We start from the raw sequence: 23,501 nt of genomic DNA on the forward strand, positions 1-23,501 counted from the left end.
TTTTCATGATGTGTGGCATGGGAAAAAAATCCATGTTGCAGGAGTCCATTTCCATTTGGGAATTTCTGTAATTCTGGAAAAGTTCTATGTTTCAGTATATCATTGTATTTATCAGAGTCCATCATTCCCTCAATGAGGGCTAAACTTTCAGCTCCACTAGAAGTTAAAAATTTCCTCAAACATTCTTTGAGTGTATGTGTTTGATAGTCTGGTGAAGATGCTAGGATCTTATAGGATCACTTGGACTTCTGGTAACAATTTTAATAAAGTATTGAATGAAAAATTCTCATGAGGAAAAACCCAATACCTCTTTCCAAGCTTCATTACTCCCAGCTTTATATTGTATTGCTCGCAAGTGTTTTTTCTTTATAGTGGTGGTAAGAAGTTGTTTGGTTGTTTTTCCCCTTATCATTCTTCCTATTTTAAGAAGCCTATACTACCTTGTAGAGGAACCACTAACAATCCTTCTGAAGAAAGGAAGAGAACAAGCATTTATTAAGCACTTACCCTGTGCCAAATACTGTGCCAAGAATTTTACAAATATTATCCAGTTTTATCCTCACAACAACCCTGGGTAATAGGTGATATTATAACCCCCATTTTATGCTGAGGAAACTGAGGAAGACACAAATTAAGTCATATAGCTAGTGAGTGTATGAGTCCAGATTTGAACTCAGATCTTCCTAACTCCAGGTTCAACATTATCCACTGTGCCTGCCTACCAGGTCTTTCTGAAGATCATTGCTTATTTTCTGAAGATTAGATCGTTTTTCAGTTTGTCAGTTCTCGGCACTGTTTTGCATTTTCTATCATACTTTACATTCCAATTCAATGCAACTAATCCTGCTTAGTTGTGGGCTTGAATGTATTAAGATACATTTGACTTCTCCATACCAACAACTACAGTATCTCTACAAGTCATCAAAATGTGCTCTTTAAGAACTATTTACCTTGGGGCAGCTAGGTGGCACAGTGGATAGAGTACTGGCCCTGGATTCAGGAGGACCTGAGTTCAAATCCTACCTCAGACACTTGACACTTACTAGCTGTGTGACCTCAGGCAAGTCACATAACCCTAATTGCTTCACACACATACACACACACACAAAACCCTCACTATTTACCTTTAAGAACTATATACCTTTTTTATGTTTGTCAGGAGAAATATCCATTCTTAAAATCCACAGGATTAAAAACACAACAAAAAAGAGCAATAAAACACATATGTGGCACAAAAATCTAGCACTCACCTGACAAAGAGCTAATTATATGTGGAGAAATCAACTAAATCAACTGTAATCTTAAGTATCAGAACTTCTAAGTTATCCCACTGTCAGAAACACACATACATGAGAATTGCCATCACAAAATGAAACAATATCAGAATCATTGTTTGTCCTAGGTAATTCACACACAACTGTAGTATGGTTGGTAGTTTAATCCATAGTCTTTGAAGAATTTACAGCATACTTCAGTCTTATTTGATCTAGACTTTTGCCATCAAATCATCAAGCTCAGGATTTTAATAATTTTTTGTCTAGAATATTGAAGAGTCTCCTAATTGATTTTCATATTTCAAATCTCTCCCCCTTTCCAGTCCATCATCCATGTAGCTGCCAAAGTCTTACACCTAAAGTCCAGGTTTGACCAGTTACTCTCCTGAGTAATAGGCTATGGTGGTTCCCTGTTGTCTCTAGAATCAGATATTAACTCTTTGGGTTGGCTTTTAAAATCTCTCACAAGCTGGCTCCAAATTACCTTTCTAGACTTCTTACACATTACTTGCCTTCACAGACTTTTCTTCCAGCCAGACTCACCGTTTTGTTCTTCCTCACATACAGCATCCCATTTCCCATCTCTAGAGATGGAAGCTTTTGTACATGCTCTTGTCCATGCCTGGAATGCACTAAGCCCATCAAGCCTACCCAGCGCCTTCAAAATTCAGTTTAAGCCCTACTTCATATGTGAAGCTGTTCTTCATCAACATAGCCTCTCCCTGCAATTACCTTGTACTTACTTGGAAATAGATAGAGATGTGGATCCATGTTGTTTCCCATGATACAGTGTAGCCTCCCTGAGGGAGGAAAGCTTCACTTTGTGTCCAAAGTGCCAGTACAGTTCCTAGCATGTTGGAAGTCATTTTTAAAATGCTTGTTGTTTGAGTGACACATTTCAGATCCAGAAGTTTACAAAATACCTCGATTTCTCATTAGAAAGTGAATCCAAATAGGGAGTCTTTAACGGCTTTAAGTAAATTTTCACCTAGGTCTAGACTATTTGAGGTTATGCCACTTGTTTGGGCCTGGTAAATTTTTAAAGTCTGTTTTTTGATGGTTGATGAGGTTCTAGATAGGGAGTCAGCATAATTTTGGTAAGAACAAGTCACCCCAGATCAACCTTATTTCCTTTTTCAGCTGTATTTCTAAGCTAATCTTTGAGGGTCAATGCTATGAAAATAGTTTCCTATATTTTAGCAAAGCTTTTGATAAAGTTATCTCATACTGTTTTCATAGAGAAGATGGAGAGATATGGAATGGATGAAAATTCACTTAAATGGATTCAGAGTTGGTTGTATGATTGGAGCTAAAAAGTATTTACTAATGATTCTAGGTTAGTATGATACAAGGTCCCCAGTGAAGTGCCACAGGCATCTGTGCTTGGCTGTATGCTGTTTAACATTTTTATTAGAGGCTCAGATAAAGATATAAATGGAGTACCTATCAAATTTGCAGATACCATAAAGCTAAGAAAATGGATAATGCAGTATATGTTAATTAGGATTCAAAAGGACCTTGACAGCATATAGGATTGGATTCAATCTAAAATCAATACGGTAGGGTAGCTAGGTGGCACAGTGGATAAAGCACCCACCCTGGATTCAGGAGGACCTGAGTTCAAATCCAGCCTCAAACACTTCACACTTATTAGCCATGTGACCCTGGGCAAGTCACTTAACCCTCACTGCCCTGCTCTTCCCCCCCCCCCAAAAAAAAGGGTCAAAGGTAAGGTCTTGCACTTGGGTTCAAAACAACAACAATTATACTAATCATAATGCCTAACATATAGTGCTTACTATGTGCCAGGCTAAGTGCTTTCCAATTATTATTTCATTTAATCCTCACAACTACCCTGGGAGGTAGGTGCTATTATTATCCCCATTTTACAGAAGTGGAAACTGAGGCAAACAGAGTTAAGTGACTTGTCCCCACAAAGCTAGTAAATGTCGAAGGCAGAATTTGAACTCACTTCTTACTGGCTCCAGGGCTGGTCCTCTATCCACCTTGCTGTATTGTAAAACTGACAAAGCATAAGATAGGGGAGGCATAATTACACAGTTGTTGCTCTGAAAAAGATCTGGCATTTGGTGGACTACTGAGCACCCAGTATAGGTTACTAGTGTGATTGATGTAAAAACCAAAAGAACTAATGAAGTCTTAGGTTGTACTTTGAGACAGAGTTTAGGAGTAGGAAAATGATAGTCCCACTGTACTCTACCCTTATCCTAGCTCTTCTGGAGTATCACTCTCAGTTCTGGGCACCACAGTTTAAGATATTGATCAATTATAGAGTGTCCAGAGGAGAGTACCAAGAATGGTGAAGGGCTCCTAGTTCATTATATTAAAGAATCAGTTGAAGGAATTATACCTGGTTAGGCTGGAGAAGAGGAGATAAGAGAGCTCTGGAAGTATTTGAAGGGATATTGTGTTTAATCTATATCAGATTGCTTACTCAGGAAGGGAGAAGGGATAGAATTTGGAATTCAAACTGTAAAAAAAGCCAAATGTTAAAAAATTATTTTAACATATAATGGAGGGTGGGAATTATATATATATATATATATATATATATATAAAATAAAGAAAGGATGTTGTGTGAAGCAGAGATTATACTTGTTCTATTTGGCCTTGGAGAACAGAACTAGGAGCAAAGGGCAAAGTTAGAAAGAGGCCAACTGAGGTTTGACTTCAGAAAAAAATAGTAGAGCTTCTTGACCTTCAGAGCTGTCCACAAGTGCTGCCTAGAGGAGTAGAGGGTTCCCCCTCCTTGGAGATCCTCACACTGTTGGACTACATGGTCCCTGAGGTGTCTTCCTATTCCCAAATTATGTGGTTCTGATTGTAATAATCTGCAATCCAGACTTTGTAGTCATTTAAGTATCCCGTGGTATCCATTTATTTTTTTCCTGCTGAAGTAACCACATAAAATGTTTGAAATTTACAGGTTAAAGAATTGGAAGAGCAACTAGATAATGAAACACTTCATAAGGAGATCCATAATCTTAAACAGCAACTGGAGCTTCTTGAAGAAGATAAGAAGGAATTGGAGCTCAAATGTCAGAATTCTGAGGAGAGGGCTAAAAATCTAAAGCATTCAGGTAAAATTGTACAGACTCAAGGTTAGCATTTTAACTATTTTAGCTAAAACCTTTCTAGCTTTATAGATTTACAAGGGATGGTGAAATAGTCTATCCAATTAGTCCTTAGGATTTCATGAACTTTGGGCTTGCTTGTCTAAGATCTACTCACAGAATTAATTAAAACAAACTGGAAATATCCCAAATTTGGGAGGGTTTTTTTAGGTTTTCAGGGACTGTCAGGGAATGTTGCTCTTTCTACTATGCATAGTTTTGCCTTTTTTTTTTTTTAATCTAAGCAAGACAGGATCTGGCCTTCAACTTATTGTGCATTTCATAGTAGCACAAAATGGGTAATATATATATTTTTTTAAACGGGGCAATGGGGTTAAGTGACTTGCCCAGGGTCACACAGCTAGTAAGTGTCAAGTGTCTGAGGTCGGATTGGACTCAGGAACTCCTGAATCCAGGGCCGGTGCTTTATCCACTGCACCACCTAGCCGCCCCGAAATGGGTAATATTTTTAATACCATACTTAATGGTATAGTATGTGCAATAACTCAATCTTTTTTTTTTTTGGTCTAGATACGTGATTTCATTAATGAGAAATTTATCAATCCAGTATACATCTTTTTTCCACATGAGACTTGTTACCTCCTTGAGAACAAGATCTGATTTTGTTGTTTTTTGTTTAGCACATAGTAGGTAGGCACTTAATCAGTGCTTGTGTTTGACTTGATTTGCCAATGAGGAAACGCCTTTTAAAAATGCACATGTGTAGCTTGTTTCCAGGAGCTCTGATTAGTTGAGTGACTTGCCCAGGATCACACAGGTAGTATAGGTAAGAAGTGGAACTTTAACTCATGTCTTTCTGACTCCATTATACCACACCACTTCTCCAGCATTCCACATATGTAACCTCAAAGCTTAACCTTAGTGGAAGCATAATTCAAAGAATGTATGCACAGGATCTTAGGACTAAGTGCTAAGAACCTTGGGAAACACCAGGTTGAACCCCTTTATGGTACAGATGTGGAAAATAATAAATGCTAGAATGATAGCATAGGACTTGTAACATTGGGATTACCACACACAATGGAATAAATTTCTTTCAGAGGTTAATTTAAAGAAAAAGGTGATTTTCTCCATGATTGCTTTGGTGTTTTATATAAGGTTTTGTTGTAGTTGTTGTTGCTGAGTTTTAAATTTTTGTGTTAGACTTTAGAAACAGAAGCATCTCTCACATAACGTTATCTTAACGTAAGATTTTTCAGTACCATACTTGATACATTATGACAAAACCCCATGGAAAAATCATAGGATCCTCATACAGTGATATTTAGTCAATGGTAAGGGGCAGCTAGGTGGCACACAGGGGATAGAGTCCTGGGCTTGGATCAAGGAGACTCCTCTTCCTCAGTTCAAATGTGGCCTCAGACACTTACTAGCTGTGTGACCCTGGGCAAGTCACTTAACCTTATTTGCCTCAGTTTCCTCATCTGTAAAATCATCTGGAGAAGGAAATGGCAGACCCCTCCAGGATCTCTGCCAAGAAAACTCCTAATTGTGGGGTCATGACTGAACAAGAAAAGGGAAATGTGTCCATGGCCACACGGCTGGTCACTTCTGAGGTCTCGTTCTAATCCCGGATCTCCTAGTCCAGTACTGCTACCTCATACTCATACTATCTGGTTTTATTCGCTCTTCCCTTCCATCTGTCACCCCCTTCCACCCCTTCTCCCCATTCAGGATCTCTTGCCTGGAATGTTAGCCTCCTAACCAGTCTCTCCCTACTTCCGTCTTCTCCTCTTTCCAATCCCCTTTCACACATCTGTTTGAAGCGATGGTCCTAACGCACGGGTCCGACCAATTTACTCTTTAAAAAATAAATAAATAAACCAAAATAAATTGTCCTTAGGTCTCCATTGAATTTATGATAAAATAGAAGTTCCCGTAGTTTGGAATTGAAAGTCTTCCAGTCTACCTCCACACTACCTTTCCAGCTCTGTTTTGCTCTTCTTTCTTGCATACGCTCTGTGCTTGAACCAGATTGTCTCTTAGTTCCTCCCTGGTTCTGCATTTTTGCTGTAGGCTCCTCATTCCTTAGACGCCGCGCATACCTAGTGCTTTCGTTCTGTTAAACATCGTCTTTTCTGGCTCCTCCGACGCTCCGTAGGGTGTCGTCATCGCGACGCGACCGCCGGAAGTATCTTCTGCCGGTCCAGCTCAGCGCTTTTACCGGGACTAGCGGAGAGGCTTCACGCTTTGCACCGCCTCCCTCAGAGCCGCGATGGACGAGCCCGGCGAGTCGTCCCCGGAGAAGGCCGGAGATGGCTCCGCGTCAGATGAGGTGCCTGTCGTTGCCGCTGTCGATGCCGCCACCCCCGAGCCGGTCCCGGGAGCCGCCCAGCTGCCTGACGTGGCCCCGGAGGACACGGACGGCGAGGAGAACGGGGACTCCAAGGAGGCTTCGGCCGAAGACACCGAGCTCAAGGGCCATGAAGCATCAGATTTCCCTGTACCTGGAAGGGAGGACTCCTCCTTACTTCCTCCCGCAGCCAAAAAGATGAAGATAGAGACGAAAGAGAGGAAGGAGAAAGAGCACAAAGTGGATGAAGATGAGATCCAGAAGATGCAGATCCTGGTGTCCTCCTTCTCCGAAGAACAGCTGAACCGTTACGAAATGTACCGTCGATCGGCCTTCCCCAAGGCCGCCATTAAGCGGCTGATCCAGTCCATCACTGGCACCTCGGTGTCCCAGAACGTCGTCATTGCCATGTCGGGCATCTCCAAGGTATTCGTCGGGGAGGTGGTGGAAGAAGCGCTGGATGTGTGTGAGAAGTGGGGAGAGCTGCCGCCGCTGCAGCCCAAGCACATGCGGGAGGCCGTGCGAAGGCTTAAATCCAGGGGGCAGATCCCGAACTCCAAGCACAAAAAAATCATCTTTCATTAGGCCCCCGGAACCCCCCTCCCCTCCCCAAGCTGGGCCACCGAATGCGGGAACCATGACTCCCACGGTTCTGCCCGCAGGTCCTCGGGGGACCGTGAGGGAACGTCAGCTCCTCCAGGCCTGGAGGTCAAAGTGACCACTTTCAGATTTGCCTTCCCTCAGTGGAGACCTTTTAGTTCGGGTTATGATTGATGATTAACCCTTTTTGTGCTAACTGAAAAGGGGACTTGTCTTTATTTATAGACTCCTTGTACTGATCGTCTGAGAGAACTGTTTTTCAAATGGGTAAAACTCTTCTAAGGAGCGATCTTCTTAATTAATCAAGTGTATCTTATTTTGCAAGTTTCACATTGGGACCCTTAAACTGCAATATCATCAGGGCCTCCGGTCTGGTTTGAATTTGATTACAGGCCAGAAATTTGTAACTTGTAAAATGTGAAGGTTTAGTTCACAATGTTAACAAATGATGGAGTGATAGAATAGTTTTATTCCCCTGTAAAAAGCTAGATATTATCATGTGGTTTTTGGTGTGTGATCATTAAACTATTTTCTAACTTGGCAAATAAATAAATCATTGTCTTCTCCCAGAGTCCATCTCAGGTGCTACCTATTCCAGGAAGCTTTATCTAATCCTTCAGCTGAAATGGACTTCTCCTTTGTATCTCTTGTGCCACTTTGTTTACACTCTTCCTCTTCCTTTATCTACCTTGTGTCATAAATTATGTATTTTTTAAAAAATCAACCCTATTAGTCCATAAGATCCTTGAGGGGATGGACTTACTGTTTTCCCTCTCTGTGCCCCCAATTCCTAGCATGGTGCCTTATAAATGGTAGACAATTGTTTGTTGTTGATGTCATTAGGAGGAACAGGGACTAGGGTTCCTCTCAGTTTGTTCAATTCAGCAAGTATTTATTATGTAATCCTGTGCTAAACACTATAAATAAAAGAAAAATATAGCTCCTTGTTTCAAGGAACATGTATTCCTGTTAGACACTGCGTGATGAAATAGCTAAAATTATATTTGATTCCTTGCCCCCTACATTCTGTCAGTCACCAAATTCTATCAATTCTACCACTGAAATATTTTGTTGTCATCATCACTTCTTTTTTCCATTCCCATTGCTATTCCTAATTTTAGGTCTCCAACACACGACTGTTTGTCTTTGTAACACAGTATTTGATCATTTCACTCCCCCTATCCTGCTGAGAGTGGGTATCTCCCCAACACTTTGTGTAGGGCCCTCAATAATATTTCACTTGGTAATCTCATCAACTCCCATGGGTTCAATTATTTCTAGGCAGATGATTTTCAGAACTGCCCAGTGCTAACCTCTCTGCCAAGGGGCAGCTACTTGGCACAGTAGATAGAGTGCCAGGTCTGGAGTCAGACCCGAGTTCCAAATCCAGTCTCTTACTCGCTTTATGATTTGGGTAAGTAACTTAATCCTGTTCGCTTTGGCTTCCTCATCTGTAAACGTGAGCTGGAGAAGGAAGTTTCCAACCATTCCGATGTCTTTGCCAAGAAGACCCCTAAAGGGGTCACAAAGAGTTGGAAATGGCTCCAAAATAGCTAAACAACCTCTCTGCTGACCCTCAGTTTCACTTCTCCAGCGGCCTTTTAGGCATCTCAAACTGGATGTCCCAGATACATTTTAAACTCAGTATATCCAAAACTGAACTCATCTTTTTCACCAAACCCTCCCCTTTTTCTACCTCCCATGTGTCGATTTAAAGGTACTGCGATCCTGCCAGTCATCTAGATTAGCAATTAAAGTGTTATCCTTAATCCCTTACTCTCTTTCCCATATCCAATCAGTTGCCAAGTCCTCTTGTTTCTATTGTCTTAACATCTCTTGTATATGACCCCTTATCTCCTCTGACATTACCACCATCCTTGGTGGTGAGGCCTTCATTACTGCACTCCTGGATCAAGTAAAAAAGCCCTGTTTGAAATTCAAAGCCTTCATAATCTTGATCTCTTTCATTTTTGCATTCTTCTTAATGCCTTATTCCCTGCTGCATACTCTTTTTTAATTTTTTTTTCCCATACGTGCTACATACTCTTATGCAGTGACATTGGCTTCTTTGCTGCTCTGTGAACAAGATGCTCCATTAATCAGCTCCAGGCATTTTCTCTGGTCCTCCCCCATGCCTTCAGTACTCTCCTTCCTTATCTCTGACTCCTGGTTTCCTTTAAGTCTTCCCTAAAATCCCATCTTTTGCAGGAAGTGTTTCCTAATCCCTCTCAATTCTAGATTGTTCTCTCTCTTAATTATTTTTTATTTATCCTAAATGTAGCTGCTTTGTGCATATTGGTTTGCTTGTTTTCTCCCCTGTTAGATTGTATGCTGTGTATGGGCAAGGACTTTTTGCCCTTTTTTGTATTCAACACATTTAGCACACTTTAGCATGCCACCCACATTTAACACAGTACCTGACACATAGTAGGTGCTTAACAAATGTTTATTGACTGATACGTATTTGTATGCATGTATGCATATATGTTAACATGTATATGGTATGTGTCGAGGAGCAGTTTAAGATTATTCAAAGTACTAAATACATTTCTACATGTGGTCCAGCCTACTCTTCTCTGACAATTGAATTGTGGGCCTTTCTTATTGTGCATCTGTTCTGCCAGTCTCAGGTATATGTACTAATTGACTATCCATCCAGCTGTATGCTATCTATAATCTGGAAAACACAATTTACATCCATTTCCCCCATGTATATTATTGGGCCTGATTCTTTTGAGTGGTTGTGATTTCATTGAGGAGATCCTATAGCTTGTTAAAAATCCCCTGTACACTCTTTTTGATGAGTCTTTTCCATGCATGTGACCAGAGATATCTCAGACTTTTCTCAAGACATGCTTTATGCTTGTAATATTTTCCCCTTAGATCTCCCTATTTGAAATCCTACCCCCATTCAAAACCCCACTCAAAAATCACCTCCCATAATGCTTCCCCAAATTTCCTCAAATTTCCTCAAATGAAAGATCTTTTTTGAATTTCCATAGCCCCTAATCTATGCCCTTGTAATATTTTACTTTATTTCTTTATGTACATGACTTCCCTCTCTTAACTTGATTATAAGCTTCTAGCACATAGCCTTTCACATACTCAACAAATTGTTGACTGAATGAATTAGTTAATGATTAGAGCCATAATGCATTTTCTTAGGTGTAGAACGTATCAATTCCGAACATTCAGAAAGATGTTTACAAAAAGGAATACTAGTACAATGGTTAAAATTCAGATATTGGCACGAGTTGCCCCAAAAAGCAAGATGGCATGGGTGTCTAGGAGAATAAAAAAAGTTGGTATCCATTAGAATCCATGTTAGATGTTATTCTTAAAAATGCCTACTGATCCAGCTATTCCTGAAAGCAACCATTTAAAGTTTTGAAAATCTATATTAGGTAGTTCTTTTGTGAATAAACTTTTCCTCTTCAGTCTATTTGCTCATTCACCCACCCAGACAACGATTCTGATTTAATTTTCTACAGATGTAGCTATAGCAGATGGTTACAATTTTTGACAATCATCTATGAGGGAACAACACTAAGCTAGAGGAATAGAACCATGTGGTAGGAAACATGTTTTTCTAAGAGGGACTTATTATTTTTTATTTTTTCCTAATTGACAGTACAAGGCATCCCAGAAGTCATTACATTTTTAAAAGTTTTAATACATTTTGGGACACCCTATATTTGAGTTACATAAGTGTGGAAAGTAGAAAGAGCACAGTATTGGGAGTCAGAAATAGTGGCTTCTACTGACAACCTATGTGACCTTGGGAAAGTTAACTTTCTCAGTCTTTGAGCCTTTTTTTCTAATGTGTGGAATTTGGAGGTTGGACCAGATAAAATGTAAGGCCTCTTCCATCTCTACACCCTCTAATCCTAATCCTGTTTTGTTTTAAGGCCTATGATTGCTTTTTTTTTTCTTTTCACTAAAAACTTTCCTCCTCATGTTTGCTCTCCATATAGTTGATGAACTCCAGAAACGAGTACACCAGTCAGAAAATTCAGTGCCACCCCCACCACCTCCTCCTCCACCACTCCCCCCTCCACCTCCCAATCCAATCCGGTAAGTAGGTCTGTAAAGATCAATATACTTTTGAAACCAAAATATACCAAAGTACTTGGATTTTCTTATGGTAGCAACATTTTTCAAGACTGGTTTATAGCTAGGTAGGGTTCACATAGGCCCATTCGAGCCACTGAGGAGGGTGAGGCTAGCAAATCTCTTGTGCTCAGGAATTCTGACCTCTGGTAGAGCCATTCCAGTCAAGTGTCTACACTAAGTCTACATTAATATGATGAGGCAGGGAGGGCCTCCAGATTGCCTGTATAAAGATGGACAAACTGGCTCAAGTCTTAAACAGCTCAAAACACCCCTGCCATCAGCAGTGGAATCAGAACTGTTAATAGTCCCTGCCCTTCTGGCCTGGCTGAGGAAAGTAAAGAGAAAAGCTTATATATCTTGGTAAGAGTGTTAGGAAAGTACAGAAGTAGATGGTGGCCCGTCATGTCACTCTGAAAATCTTTTTGAAGATCTTATATTACTTGAAAGCTCTTCTTTTGGTATGGAGAATACTTAACTGGCCTGCAGGATCGTGGAGGACAGTGGGAAAAGGTGTTTCTTTGATACACTTCTTTATTTTTTTAAAGTTCTAAATTCCTCCTAGCCATGGGAAACTAGTGGGATTGGTTTATTTTTCCCCTCCCAGTTTTATTTTTTTCCTTTAGGAATTTCAGTTAAGGCATTATGATTTTCCATATCAGGTAAGGCTGAGCAGATAAGAGCTTTTTTAGGTTTTATGCACCATTTTTCTCCCTCTCTGAGCTGTTTAAAAGGTTTTTTACTTGACCTAAGTCATGCTTTAAAAAAAAAAAAAGCCTTGAGAATTACCTTATCCATAAAATCTAAAGTAATTCTGAGAAGATTCTAGATATAAAGACTTGTTTTATTATCTAACTGCATTTGGCTTCTTAACAGGTTTTGCTTCATAAATAATAATGATGATAGAAAAAAATATTAAAAGCAAGTCTTAGGGGCAGCTAGGTGGTGTAATGGATAGAGCACCAGCCCTGGAGTCAGGAGGACCTGAGTTCAAATCCAGCCTCAGACACTTGACAACTTATTAGCTATGTGACCCTGGGCGAGTCACTTAACCCCAATTGCCTAACAAAAAAAAAAAGCAAGTCTTGCAGTATTTTCACAGGATCATGGATTTAAAATCAGAAGGGACCTTAGAAGTTATTTAGTCCAACCCCCTCTTTTTACAGATGAGGAAACTGAGGCTCAGAGAAATAATGTGACTTAGTCAAGGTCATACAAATAATAGGTAGCAGAGCAAGTTCTCTGGCTCCAAACTTAGCTTCCTTTCCACTACAGTTCTCCCTGTATCTAGACAGAGAGGCATACCACATTTGTCTGTGTTCGGAAACTCTAGTAGTAATAAGGAAGCAATATTAGCTATATGTGTATATATAACATATAGCTAATTTTATATATATATATATATATATATATATATATATCCTTGATCTCCAGTTAAAAGACTTATAAAGAGAAGCTAGACACTTATTAGTGATTTAAAATAGAAATTATAATAATGCCAGAGTTAAGAAAAAAAATCACTGTGAAGAGGAATTTAGGGGCTTCTCCTGGTCCTTTTCTTTTCCTTGAAAGGTCTCTTATGTCCATGATACGAAAGAGATCCCACCCGAGCAGCAGTGGAGCCAAGAAAGAAAAAGCAGTTCAGCCAGAAACTGGTAAGTTGCACCTTTGTTCACTTTATTCTGTTACAGTGATGTTAGTCATTTATGCATGTGTACTTCCCAATATGTCCTCTGGCTCTGAAATGTTGATAATAAGGTTTATGAATAGAGATATGATGTAGTTTCACCACAGGGGTCTTGACAGTAACTCTGAAGAAGGGCATCAGGAGGAGACTTGGGAGCCAGAGCCTTCCTACTTTTTGTGCTTATTCCTGGAAATAGTAATGGACCTCAAATGGCAGGGAAGTAGAATCTTGATCTGAGGATTATTGGATTCAGAAGGAGCTCTGCTTTGGGCAGTTTCTCAGCATTCCCAGTTTTCTGGATTTTTCATTGTTTGTTTTCCCCCACTGTGAAATGTGAACTTGTCTCAGGCTTAATATTGCTTTAGGATGATCATGTTTATTTTTAAGGTTCAGTAGGGTCACTCAGAATAAAAAAGACTGTATCTTGTATATGTTATCCTCAACTGTACCCTTTAATAACATTAAAGCAACTAGTATTCCAAATCCTCTCAACCTCTAAAAATAAAATTTTATTTCCAGTTCATTGAAACGCAGCAATGTCTTCCTCCTGACTCCTGTTGCCGCTAGATTGTTGCTTTGTGAAACGAAGTAGAAATATTTATGTAGAGTTATAATTCTTTGATAGCTTCTGAAAACAATTTTGGCCAGCAGCACTGATGGGGCATTTCTAGCTGTCCATGGTATTTTGAAAAGTACCAGGGAATGACTTTAAAATCATACTGATAGAAGGGATACATAATGCCTTACCAACACATGCAGTATCCTCTGAGCCCCTGGTGATGGTTTATTTGTTCATGGAGCTTTATACTAATAGTTTTACCACAAATATAGGAAGGAGTACACGAATGGGAGAATTTCCAGATTTTGGCTGTGGAACTTCCTAATGTGTTGATAATTGGAAGTTGAACTGTCTAGCCTAGGGTTCAGTCGCAACATAACTTGCATACTTGGAATTGCATCCTACAATGCATCTTGAGATACAACTGACTATTTGTACTGAGACTTCTTTGGAAATATGAGCCCATGAAAACTGGCTTCATGTTGTCTAATTGTAGTTATTACTGTTTGGTAAAGTAACTTATAGTCAATTTAGTCAGGATATATGAAGCTATTTTACATATATTTTAAGGTCTGAATTTAAGATCCCATTGTGGATTTTAAAAAGTTTAATTTTATGAAGAATCAACTTAGTAGACCAATTTTTGGCTCTTAAGAGAGATGTCTATTAACGTTAGATTCTTATCAAATGGATGTCTAGTGATAAGTAGAAAACTGAAAAGAAAAAAAAACCTTTGTTATTACTGTGGATAAAGGTTATGTTTATGCTTAGTTTTAAAAAAATGAATTCAATGTCAGTATGACAAAATCACATTTCTATAATGCTTTACGATCTTGAAAGTTTTTTTTTTATAAGTCTTATAAAGTATTTTAACCCCATTCTACGTATAAGGAGATTTAACTTTAGAAACGGGTTAAACCAATTGCCCAGAATCAGGTAGAAAAAGGACTTTGAATCCAGTACACTTTGTTATGCACTGTACTGCCTCTAGTTTTTTCAAAGAATGGCAAGGAATAATTGATGAATACAATAAATGACTGAATGAATAAGCAAAGATACCTGCCTTCCCACCACTTACTAGACTAGGGAATCCAGTGAAATTTTGAAATTCATTCTAATTATCTCTAAGTAATAAGAAAAAGTTATAGAAGTAACAAAAAAAGTTCTAACCACCTCTAATTAATAACAGAAGGTTATAGAGGATGTTGGGTTTTTTCTTTATGAAGTTGCTTATTTTTCAAGTAGGTCTTAAAAATTCAAGCTTCAGGTAATTGCATTGAGTTATTGAGTCAAGACTAACCTCACAACACTATTTCCTAGAAAATTGTGTTTATTTGGTGGGTAGTTCAATAATGTTAGACTTCTTGTCTTCATTTGTCATTTTTCTTTAATTTCCAGCATCCTGGATGTTTCTTTTGTCCCTGATTACATGGTTTTGTGAGACAATTAACCACTCTGTCATTACAGAAAGATTTATAACATATTCCATGAGTTCTCTGTGGGCTATTCTTCTATATTTTATAGAGGCACTTAATCATTTTGAAATTCATATAGATTGTTTTTGGCTAGTTTAACTGTGAACACAAATGAGGTTGAGAGAGAAAAATATATATATGTGTGTGTGTTTGTAGATAGATAAGTTTAAGCTTGTATTGTATTTGTCTGGGTAATCTGGTAAATGTCTTTTTTTCTTTCTTTCAGCCAGTTAGGCTTTTATATTTTGAGGGGAAAAAACAACTAAGGAATTAAATCCTCATTTAAAATCTTTATAGGATACAGATAGTTATCTATCTCTGAATCATCAATATTATACTAAACCAACAAGTGTAAGAGACTGTTTAAAATTCCTATTATGTTAGATGTTTTAGACAAATGAAATAGCTTTGACCATAATGTTCCATCTGTCTGCCTTAATTGGCTTTTGTCTTGTGTGATTAATTGGGCTTTAGTCATGTCTTCCAGAGTGCTGATGGGTTAGTAGGAAGTGTTTTACCATCAATTGCCATGCAATTTTTCCATCCTAATTCAGATTGGATTTTTTTTATATATTTAGCATTTTTCAGAAGCCACTTTATACTTTTCGATGAGTCATTTATCCAGAGATGCCAAAACGGGAGACCTGAGGTTTGTGTCATCCAATTTAATGCAGTTTCAGCAAAGATATTAGTTTTAACCATAATGATTCCTCAATATATCTCAGTTTCTTGACATCTTATATTAACTGTACATTAAAGTGTCAGGAAAGTTCCAGGTTGTGGAAATGTGTGCAATATAATAAGTAATACTCTAGCCTTAGTATATACTTAGGTCACTACTGACCCACCATGGAAAAGATAAACTGCTCATTCTGATGACAGAATCTATTGATCTTGGCCTTTGTTGGTACCATACTCTGTTAGGGCTAACTGGTTTAGGCATATGTATTCTGGTCCCAATTAAAAAACCAAGATCTTGGGACTTCTAAGGCATGCCCAAATAGGTAAAATATTAAGGACCATTCGAAATCAGCCAGGAACACATACTTTGAAAAGAATCCAGATTTGCTTATCCTGTTTTTCTGGAGTTAGAGCTAATAATCTTCCTGCCCTTGGAAAGTCTACAAACATTCTACTTTTTTATAGGGCCTTATAATTAACATAAGCATAGTTTGACCTGTAAATAGATTGAGACCAAGTACCAAATTTCAGAATTATAGCAAATGGCCTTGAACTGGTAACTCATCTAAGGTATATTCACTGAATCTAGATAAATCTCAGTTGCTTTAATAATGTTTTTATACTCCAAAGGGTAGCCTACAGGGAAGATGAACTTTCTTTTAAAATTTAATTACTTAATTGAAATCATTGCTAGATTTATGTTTTTGTCCCACAGGAAATTTAAAATGCCTTTAACAGGCTTGCATGAATGTTTTGTATTTATGTGATTCATCAGTAAAAGGTGACATGAGGGAAAAATAGATTTTACTTATTTGTTTGCTTTTGTCTGGATTTTCTCCAATGAGGAAAATATCTCTGATGTGTTTTCAGTCCAACCTTTGCTACTTCCTCCTCCTTTTCACTAATTTCTTGGAGGGACAATATATGACGTCTGCCAATAAGGTATAAAATCCCCTTCAAGGAAAAAAGGCATGATTATTTAGGATTAAGTGCAAAGTTGGGTTTAATAAGACCTGGAGAAAATCCAGCAATGAACTAAGTATTCAATAAAGTCTGTAATTACGCTGACAAATAGGGCAAAATTCATTTTAATTGTTTGATGTGGGGGAGTCATTATTGACTTAAATGCCTTAATTAAAAAAAACACACAACAACAAAAACCTTGCCATTTTTATGACTCAGCTCTGTTACAGAAACTTTGCTACCTGACTGCTGTTCACCTGAATAGAGTCATGGTGTTCAGTGACTCTTGGCAACTGAATAGTGACTGTGTGGTGCAGCACATTGCAATCTTTCTAAATCATTTGCAGAAAAATAGCAATGGACTCAGAAGATAATTCTTATTTCACAGCAGAAAATATTTCTTCTTACAGTTTTCCTGGGCTTTCTTCATTTGAAACTCAATGAAATGTGTTTTCTTTGAACAGCAGAAGAAGTCACAGACCTGAAGAGACAAGCAGTTGAAGAGATGATGGATAGGATTAAGAAGGGAGTACATCTTAGACCAGTTAATCAGGCAACCAGGCCAAAGGCCAAGGTATAGAGCAGCTAAATTGTCTTTCTTTTTTTCCTGTTTTGGGGCTTACTTTAGAAATTAAAAATGGAATAGAGTAATACCTTTGTAGAAATGATATCAAGGAACAAGACTGACATATATGTTATAATAGATTTGCATTATGTCAAAGTTTATTTTTTTGTAGTTTCACTTTGGAAAGACATGATTTCTGTTCCGTAGCAAGCCCAAATCCATGCTGTATTCATGATTATTACATTTCTTTTTTTCCTTGTTAAAGGAAAATGACATTAAAATTCGTTATCAAACAAAAGACCAAGGTATGAAGTAGCCATTTCCATGATGTTTTCTGTTCCTTCGTTCCTTGACTTTTCATTTGATTTAAGATTCATTTAGGAAGCTTAGAGTGCCAGAAGAATGGAGATAGAGAATTTTGAAAAACACTGAAAAGATCCAGAGTTGATGCTTTTAAAAAATTATATCATTAAATCTCCTCTTAGCCATTTAGAGGTGAAGAAAATGTAGTGGAAGATTTTGTTAAATTATTGGGTCCAGAAGCCTCCCCACCTAAATGAATGAACTCTCAGGGTCCTTTCCAACTTTGAGATCCTGTGATACGGTGATTAGCACGATACTCTTCTTTTTACTTTGTATTCCCATCTTAGTGAAATGATGCAGACTATGGCATGTTTTTTAAATCACTTTGCTGGATAGTTTACTCCCTTTAATTAGAAATCTGCTTTTTACTCCCCAATTTAAAAGTTCTTGAAATACCTTCAAGAGTGCCTCTCTGCCTGTATAGATATGTATCTTTTAGGGTTGGTTGGGGTTCTGTTAGTATCAGATGAGTTTGTACCTTACATTCAAACTATGTTTTGCCATAAGTAGGAAGCACATTTGGCTAGCTTGGTACTAGAGTGGCCACTGTGTATAGGCCACCCCAAGAGAGTAAGTAGGGAGTTGGGAGAGCAGTCCTCTATATTTTCAGTCTGGACTGATCAGAAGATGGAATAGAAAGTAACTGATCTCCATAGAAGGAAGTTTGTTCCTACTCTGATAACCCCAAAAAGCCAAAATAGCTTTCTAACAAAGATGAAGAATTTACAACAAGTAAGATCTTAGCCTTTAGACTAAAACCCTCTGGCTCAAGTAATTTCTATTTTTTGAGGCTCTTAACCCCTTGGTGTTTGTATCCAGTGATATAATTTTTTTTTAAAGTACTGATCTAGGAATCAAGAGATCTAGGTTTTAGTCCTGAACCTGTCACCTGGATTAAAATCTTGCCTTTGATGCATACTTCCTGCATGATCTTGGGCAAGCATTTAAAATCCCTGGGCCTCAGTTTCTTCATCAAATGAAGGAGTTGAACTAATTGGTTTCTGAGGTCCCATATTGTCCTAGACACCGGATTCTAAAAGATGCGAATTGTGTATACTAGTAATGTTAACCAGAAAATTACACCATATTTTGTTCCTCAGCTTATAAATAAAGTAGAACTAGTATAGTCTACATACTTCTCTGGCCGGATTGCAGAAGTTTGATCAGAATACAAGTTAAAGCACTGTAAAAATGAAAGGGCATTTTTAAAAGAATATTTTTTATTATTTAATAAACACAACTACTGTGGAATAGATAAGCGAACCTGAACTATTGCAAAGCAGAAGTAATATAGTAACCCAAATAAATTTTAAATGCTGTCTGGGAAGATATGGCTTTTTAAAAAAGTTATTATTTGTAAGTTTATTGATATTTAGTTATGTTCCTCCCATCCCACTTTTGGTATGTCATCTTTTTTTTTCTTCTTCACATGACTCTTTCGGCAGTTACACATTATTTAAAGTCAGTTCAAAATCTGGAAAGAAACTGAACAACGATCAGTGGACTACTGGTTTTTTCGCTGGTAATAATTAACCTGTGTAGATTTAGTTTTGACTTAACTGGTCAATAATCTTTTTTTTTTTTAAATAATGTTCACGCTTGATGCATGCTAAAGTTCAGGTCCCTTTCTGCATTACCATCCCTGCTTTCTTGCAGTGCTAGAAGTAAAGAGAATGTATGCTCCCAGCTGCCTTCCAGTTGGCTGGCTTGGGCAGGGAGTTCAAGAGCACCAGCTTTCTGCCTGAACAAATTGCATTCATAGGCCTACCCGGAGACCACATTTTCTAAATGAATTTGTGGGTGCTGTGACTAAGCTAGTGTCTCCAAAGCTTTTGACTGGCACAGATGGCATGTGGCATCTTTAAGGAAAACTTGGCAGCGAAAGTTTAGCTCCTTTGCTCAATTTGCATATAAGCAACCTCTCCCTCTTTCTCTCTCTCTCCCTCTTCCTCTCCCTTTCCCCACCCCCTTCTCTCTCTCTCTCCCCCTCCCTCTTCCTCTGCCTGACTGTCTCTCTCTACATTTTTTAAATTTTTTTTTTTTTGCCTGAGGAGGGTGTTTGAGGGCTCCTGTGTCCTTTAAGTAGAGGAAGTTGCAAGTTACTCTTAAAACCTACCACTTCTTGATTGGAGAGAAGTGTTATAGGTCCTTTTTCCATGTTCAGAGGAAAGTGGTGCAGTGGATAGAATGCTAGACTTGGAGTTTGGAAGACCTGAGCTCTCAGCCTCAGATATATACTGGCTATGTATCCTTGAGCAAAGTAACCTAATTGCTGTCTTCCTCAGTTTCCTCAACTGTAAATTGATAATAATAATAGCACTACCTCCCAGAGTTGTTGTATCAAATGAAATATTTGTGAATTTTTTTTTTGCTGAATTTAAGTGCTTTATAAATGATAGCTATTATCAATAATATAATTGTAATTACTATATTGGTTTCTTTTGATCACTACCTTCCTGTGACAGGAAACAATAGGAAAGTTAGAGATCTTACACACCACCATCTTTTGTGTGACGGCCTCACATCAAAGTTGACTTTAATTACCAACTGGGAAGAATTGAGCACGAATAGGTTTTGCTAGGTGCCCTTGAGGGTCCAAAAGTTGGTTAGAGCTGTAGATGCAGTCATCTTGATATTTCTCTCTTTCTTCCTTCTGGTAGAGTGGAAAGAGCAGAGCTGGGAATTAGTCAACCTGGACTCCAGTCCCCACTCTTTATCTCTCTAGCTACCTGACCCTGAGCAACCATCTCAACGTGTTCATGGTTTTGGTTTTGGTTTTGTAAAGTAAGGAGGGGAAGAGGGACCAGGTTTCCAAGGTTCCTTCCAGTGACAACCATGGTATGCCTCTGAATCTCTCTCCCCACTGTCCCTTTGCCATGACTTTCCTAAAAGAAGAGAGGAAGGAGGGGTGGGCAGTCACTGACAGCCTGAGGTCAAGTACGTGTCCAGCTGGACCCAAAAAATGTGGAAAGAGGAGGGTGATGCCCTCCTCCTCGATTCTTGTTCAGTATGGCTGCTACCCATTCTTGATGGGAGATATCAAGTAGCTCAAATGAGAGTTTGCTGAGGACTGAGGAGGCCAGAAAGAAGTGTTTGACACTTCTTATGTACTACATCCCTTTTGGCTGTGATTTTAATCACATTGACTACAAAAGTGAAATTATATGAACTTAAGTCCATTATCTTGGGTTTGAAAGGCTGCACAGTGTGGTAGATAGAGAGGAGCAGGTTTGGCTTCCAGTCCCACCTCTGGTACAAACTGGCTGTGCCACAAAATCAAGTCAAAGGCAAGGTTCTCAGTGCCTTGGGCAACTCTCCTGGTTACAGAGAAGTTTTCAGGCTTTTACTTGGATGGGAGGAGTTCACCCTGCTTTGAACATAACTGTTTTTTAGTTTTCCATTTAACTGTTCCATGGGAACACTAACATTTCTAATTTTATTTTTTTCTTACCCTAAGAAACGGCCCTAACAAAATGATGCAATTCGTGTATGTTGTCAGTATAACCTATAGCACCTTTTGACAAATGGATATTTCTGTGGCTTAAGAGTTTTAAATTTAGAATAATACACCTGCTGTTTCTGTCTCCTCCCCACCCCTTTCCCCATTTAATTATAGCCAGAATCTTCAAAAGGCTCTGAAAGTGCAGTGAATGAACTAAAAGGAATACTGGTAAGAACAAACCTTAGCTTATCTTCAATTATTTTCACTTAGTGGGGGATTAGAGGAAAGTGTTTTTATAAATTTCATTTTTTTCTGAATAATTACATTTGCTCTATGTTGAGACCTTTTATGAGGCCTTGTTTCTTTCTCTGATTATTTGCTTTGTGCCATATTTATTTTCCCTTTTTCTTTCACAGGTGTTTATAACATATCAAATAACACATTTCTAGTTTTCATTCAAGAGTTAGCCCTAATCAGTTTTTTATATCAGTTACAGTAAATTGCCCAAAGGATTGTTTCCTATTCTTTCTCTTCTAATCCCAGAATTCCAATTTGAAAACAAAATGTTGGCCCATATGTTAGAATTGTCATGCTTATTAATTAACAGAAATACACAAGAGCTGTTTAGAGAGATGGCAGTTTGCTTAGTGTGTGAGAAGAGAATTCTGACATTCAGGTGGAAATTTGAGAATACCCTAAATCTGTTGGAAATCAAGTAACTACTGAGTACTAGACTGAGTGTCACCATTCTCATTTGTTTTCTTTCTTTTAACCCTTTGATGGTAAATTATAGAAAAAAGTTTTATTTGTAAGCAATTGAATTTATCCTCTAAAGGAAATTCAAAGATTCTTTTTTTTTTTTTAAGTTGCTTAACATCCTTATCTTTAGCCATTGTTCTCTGTTCTGTAGTTCAGGCATGTGTATGTATGTGAGCCATCACTGAATTTATAAATGGCTGTTGCACCGACCTGAACAATCACTGAGTTTTCAGTGGCAAACTCATTGCTTGGAAAGTGTTTAGGATACTAAGGATTCTATTCTCAATACCGGTTATTATGCACAGTACGTCAACAAACATGGGGGCGGGAGGTGCAGGACTAAATACTCCCATGTTTGTTGTTACTGGGCTAATTATGCATTTCATGCAGACATCCACATAATTGTTGTAAACAAAATTATTTTCATTAAGTCTGTCTTTAAATTGTAGACTTAACGCAAAACAGCTCAATTATTTGCTTTAGTTTTAGGTGAGTAAGATTAGCTCTGCAGTGAGGCATATCACTGGTTAACAGTGGTGGTCCATCAACCTACAGAATAGCATATTTAAGCTGCTGTCGAATAAATGTGGTTATCTAACGGGACTGTTATGCAGAAAACTCTGTTCACTGTTCTATGAACAAGAACTTTCTGTAAAGCAGGACTTCTGCATGTTCTAGTGGAATGCAGTGGAAAGAATGCTGGAGCTTGGAGTCTAGAGACTTAAGTTCAGATCCTTGTTCCAGCACTTGACCATTGTATGACCTTATGCAAGTTAGATCACACTTGGACTCCTTGCCTTCAGTTTTCTTTTCTGTAAAATGACGATAATAACAGCACTGACCTATCTCACAGGGTCGTTGTGGGAAAGCACCTTTGGAACCTTACAGCCCAATAGAAGTGTGCTATTATTATTGTTTACTGTGTAATGGTCATTGATACTAATAATGAGTGTTAGGCAGTATGAGAGCCTGAATTTCTTTCTGAATTGTCAAAGATTAATGAAATTATGTTTAGTATAGTTTTTTAACTATTATTATATTTTCACTTTTAAAAAATCCTCAGTCAGTCCTGTTGGGGCTATATGGCAACTCTAATAATTTGAATCTTTGGTAGCCCATTTCCCAATAATGCTGGGAAACAGAGTTAACTGTCTATCAATAGTGTTATACTTAAGGCCTTTCATCTTTGTGTACGTTTTTGAAGTAGAAATAAATGTGAAATAAATTTTACATCCTCATGTCTGATTTTTAGAATTTCATTAGGATGCAGAGCAGGCAAACAACTCACAAAGATAAGCTCTCATGACAAGCTAGCATTCTCTTTCTCCTTCCAAAATCTAGGCTGAGAATTTGTTCTTTACCTTCAGAAGGTGGATCACTTTACTAGTTTCAAGAACCCCTTCCCAGAATGCTCGGTGCTTGTGTTCAGGCCAGCATGATCACCAGGAAATGCTGTGTTCACGAGTTTATACTCTTGGCTGCTGCTTCTTCTCAGGTCCAGCCTCCAATAATCATGAAATGACTTCTCTCATAACATCTGATTAGAAACTATGTTTTTACCCCACCCACAAACTC

The 23,501-nt window shown here is 38.3% G+C and overlaps 2 protein-coding genes across 4 annotated transcripts in view; both read left to right on the forward strand.

Moving 5' to 3' along the window:
- The window catches only part of SHTN1 (shootin 1), a 124,185-nt gene that overhangs the window by 75,305 nt on the left and 25,379 nt on the right, over positions 1–23,501 (forward strand). For 2 of the 3 annotated variants that reach the window (XM_043982226.1, XM_043982229.1), the window contains exons 10-14: positions 4,222–4,375; positions 11,297–11,396; positions 13,005–13,087; positions 17,262–17,371; positions 21,342–21,395. In XM_043982226.1, coding sequence (XP_043838161.1) covers positions 4,222–4,375; positions 11,297–11,396; positions 13,005–13,087; positions 17,262–17,371; positions 21,342–21,395 — 501 coding nt within the window. The remainder of the gene's footprint in view (positions 1–4,221; positions 4,376–11,296; positions 11,397–13,004; positions 13,088–17,261; positions 17,372–21,341; positions 21,396–23,501) is intronic. The other variant, XM_043982228.1, reaches the window with a different exon arrangement.
- LOC122740263 (transcription initiation factor TFIID subunit 11-like) lies at positions 6,548–8,271 on the forward strand. Its single transcript, XM_043982230.1, has one exon. It carries the CDS (start codon positions 6,645–6,647, stop codon positions 7,305–7,307), a length of 663 nt encoding a protein of 220 aa, XP_043838165.1. The 5' UTR covers positions 6,548–6,644; the 3' UTR covers positions 7,308–8,271.

The sequence above is a fragment of the Dromiciops gliroides genome, chromosome 2, assembly GCF_019393635.1.
Source record: "Dromiciops gliroides isolate mDroGli1 chromosome 2, mDroGli1.pri, whole genome shotgun sequence".
NCBI lineage: Eukaryota > Metazoa > Chordata > Mammalia > Microbiotheria > Microbiotheriidae > Dromiciops > Dromiciops gliroides.

What these genes read in the sequence shown, in the direction of transcription:
- LOC122740263 (XM_043982230.1), top strand. Translation starts at nt 6,645, where the DNA reads ATGGACGAGCCCGGCGAGTCGTCCCCGGAGAAGGCCGGAGATGGCTCC.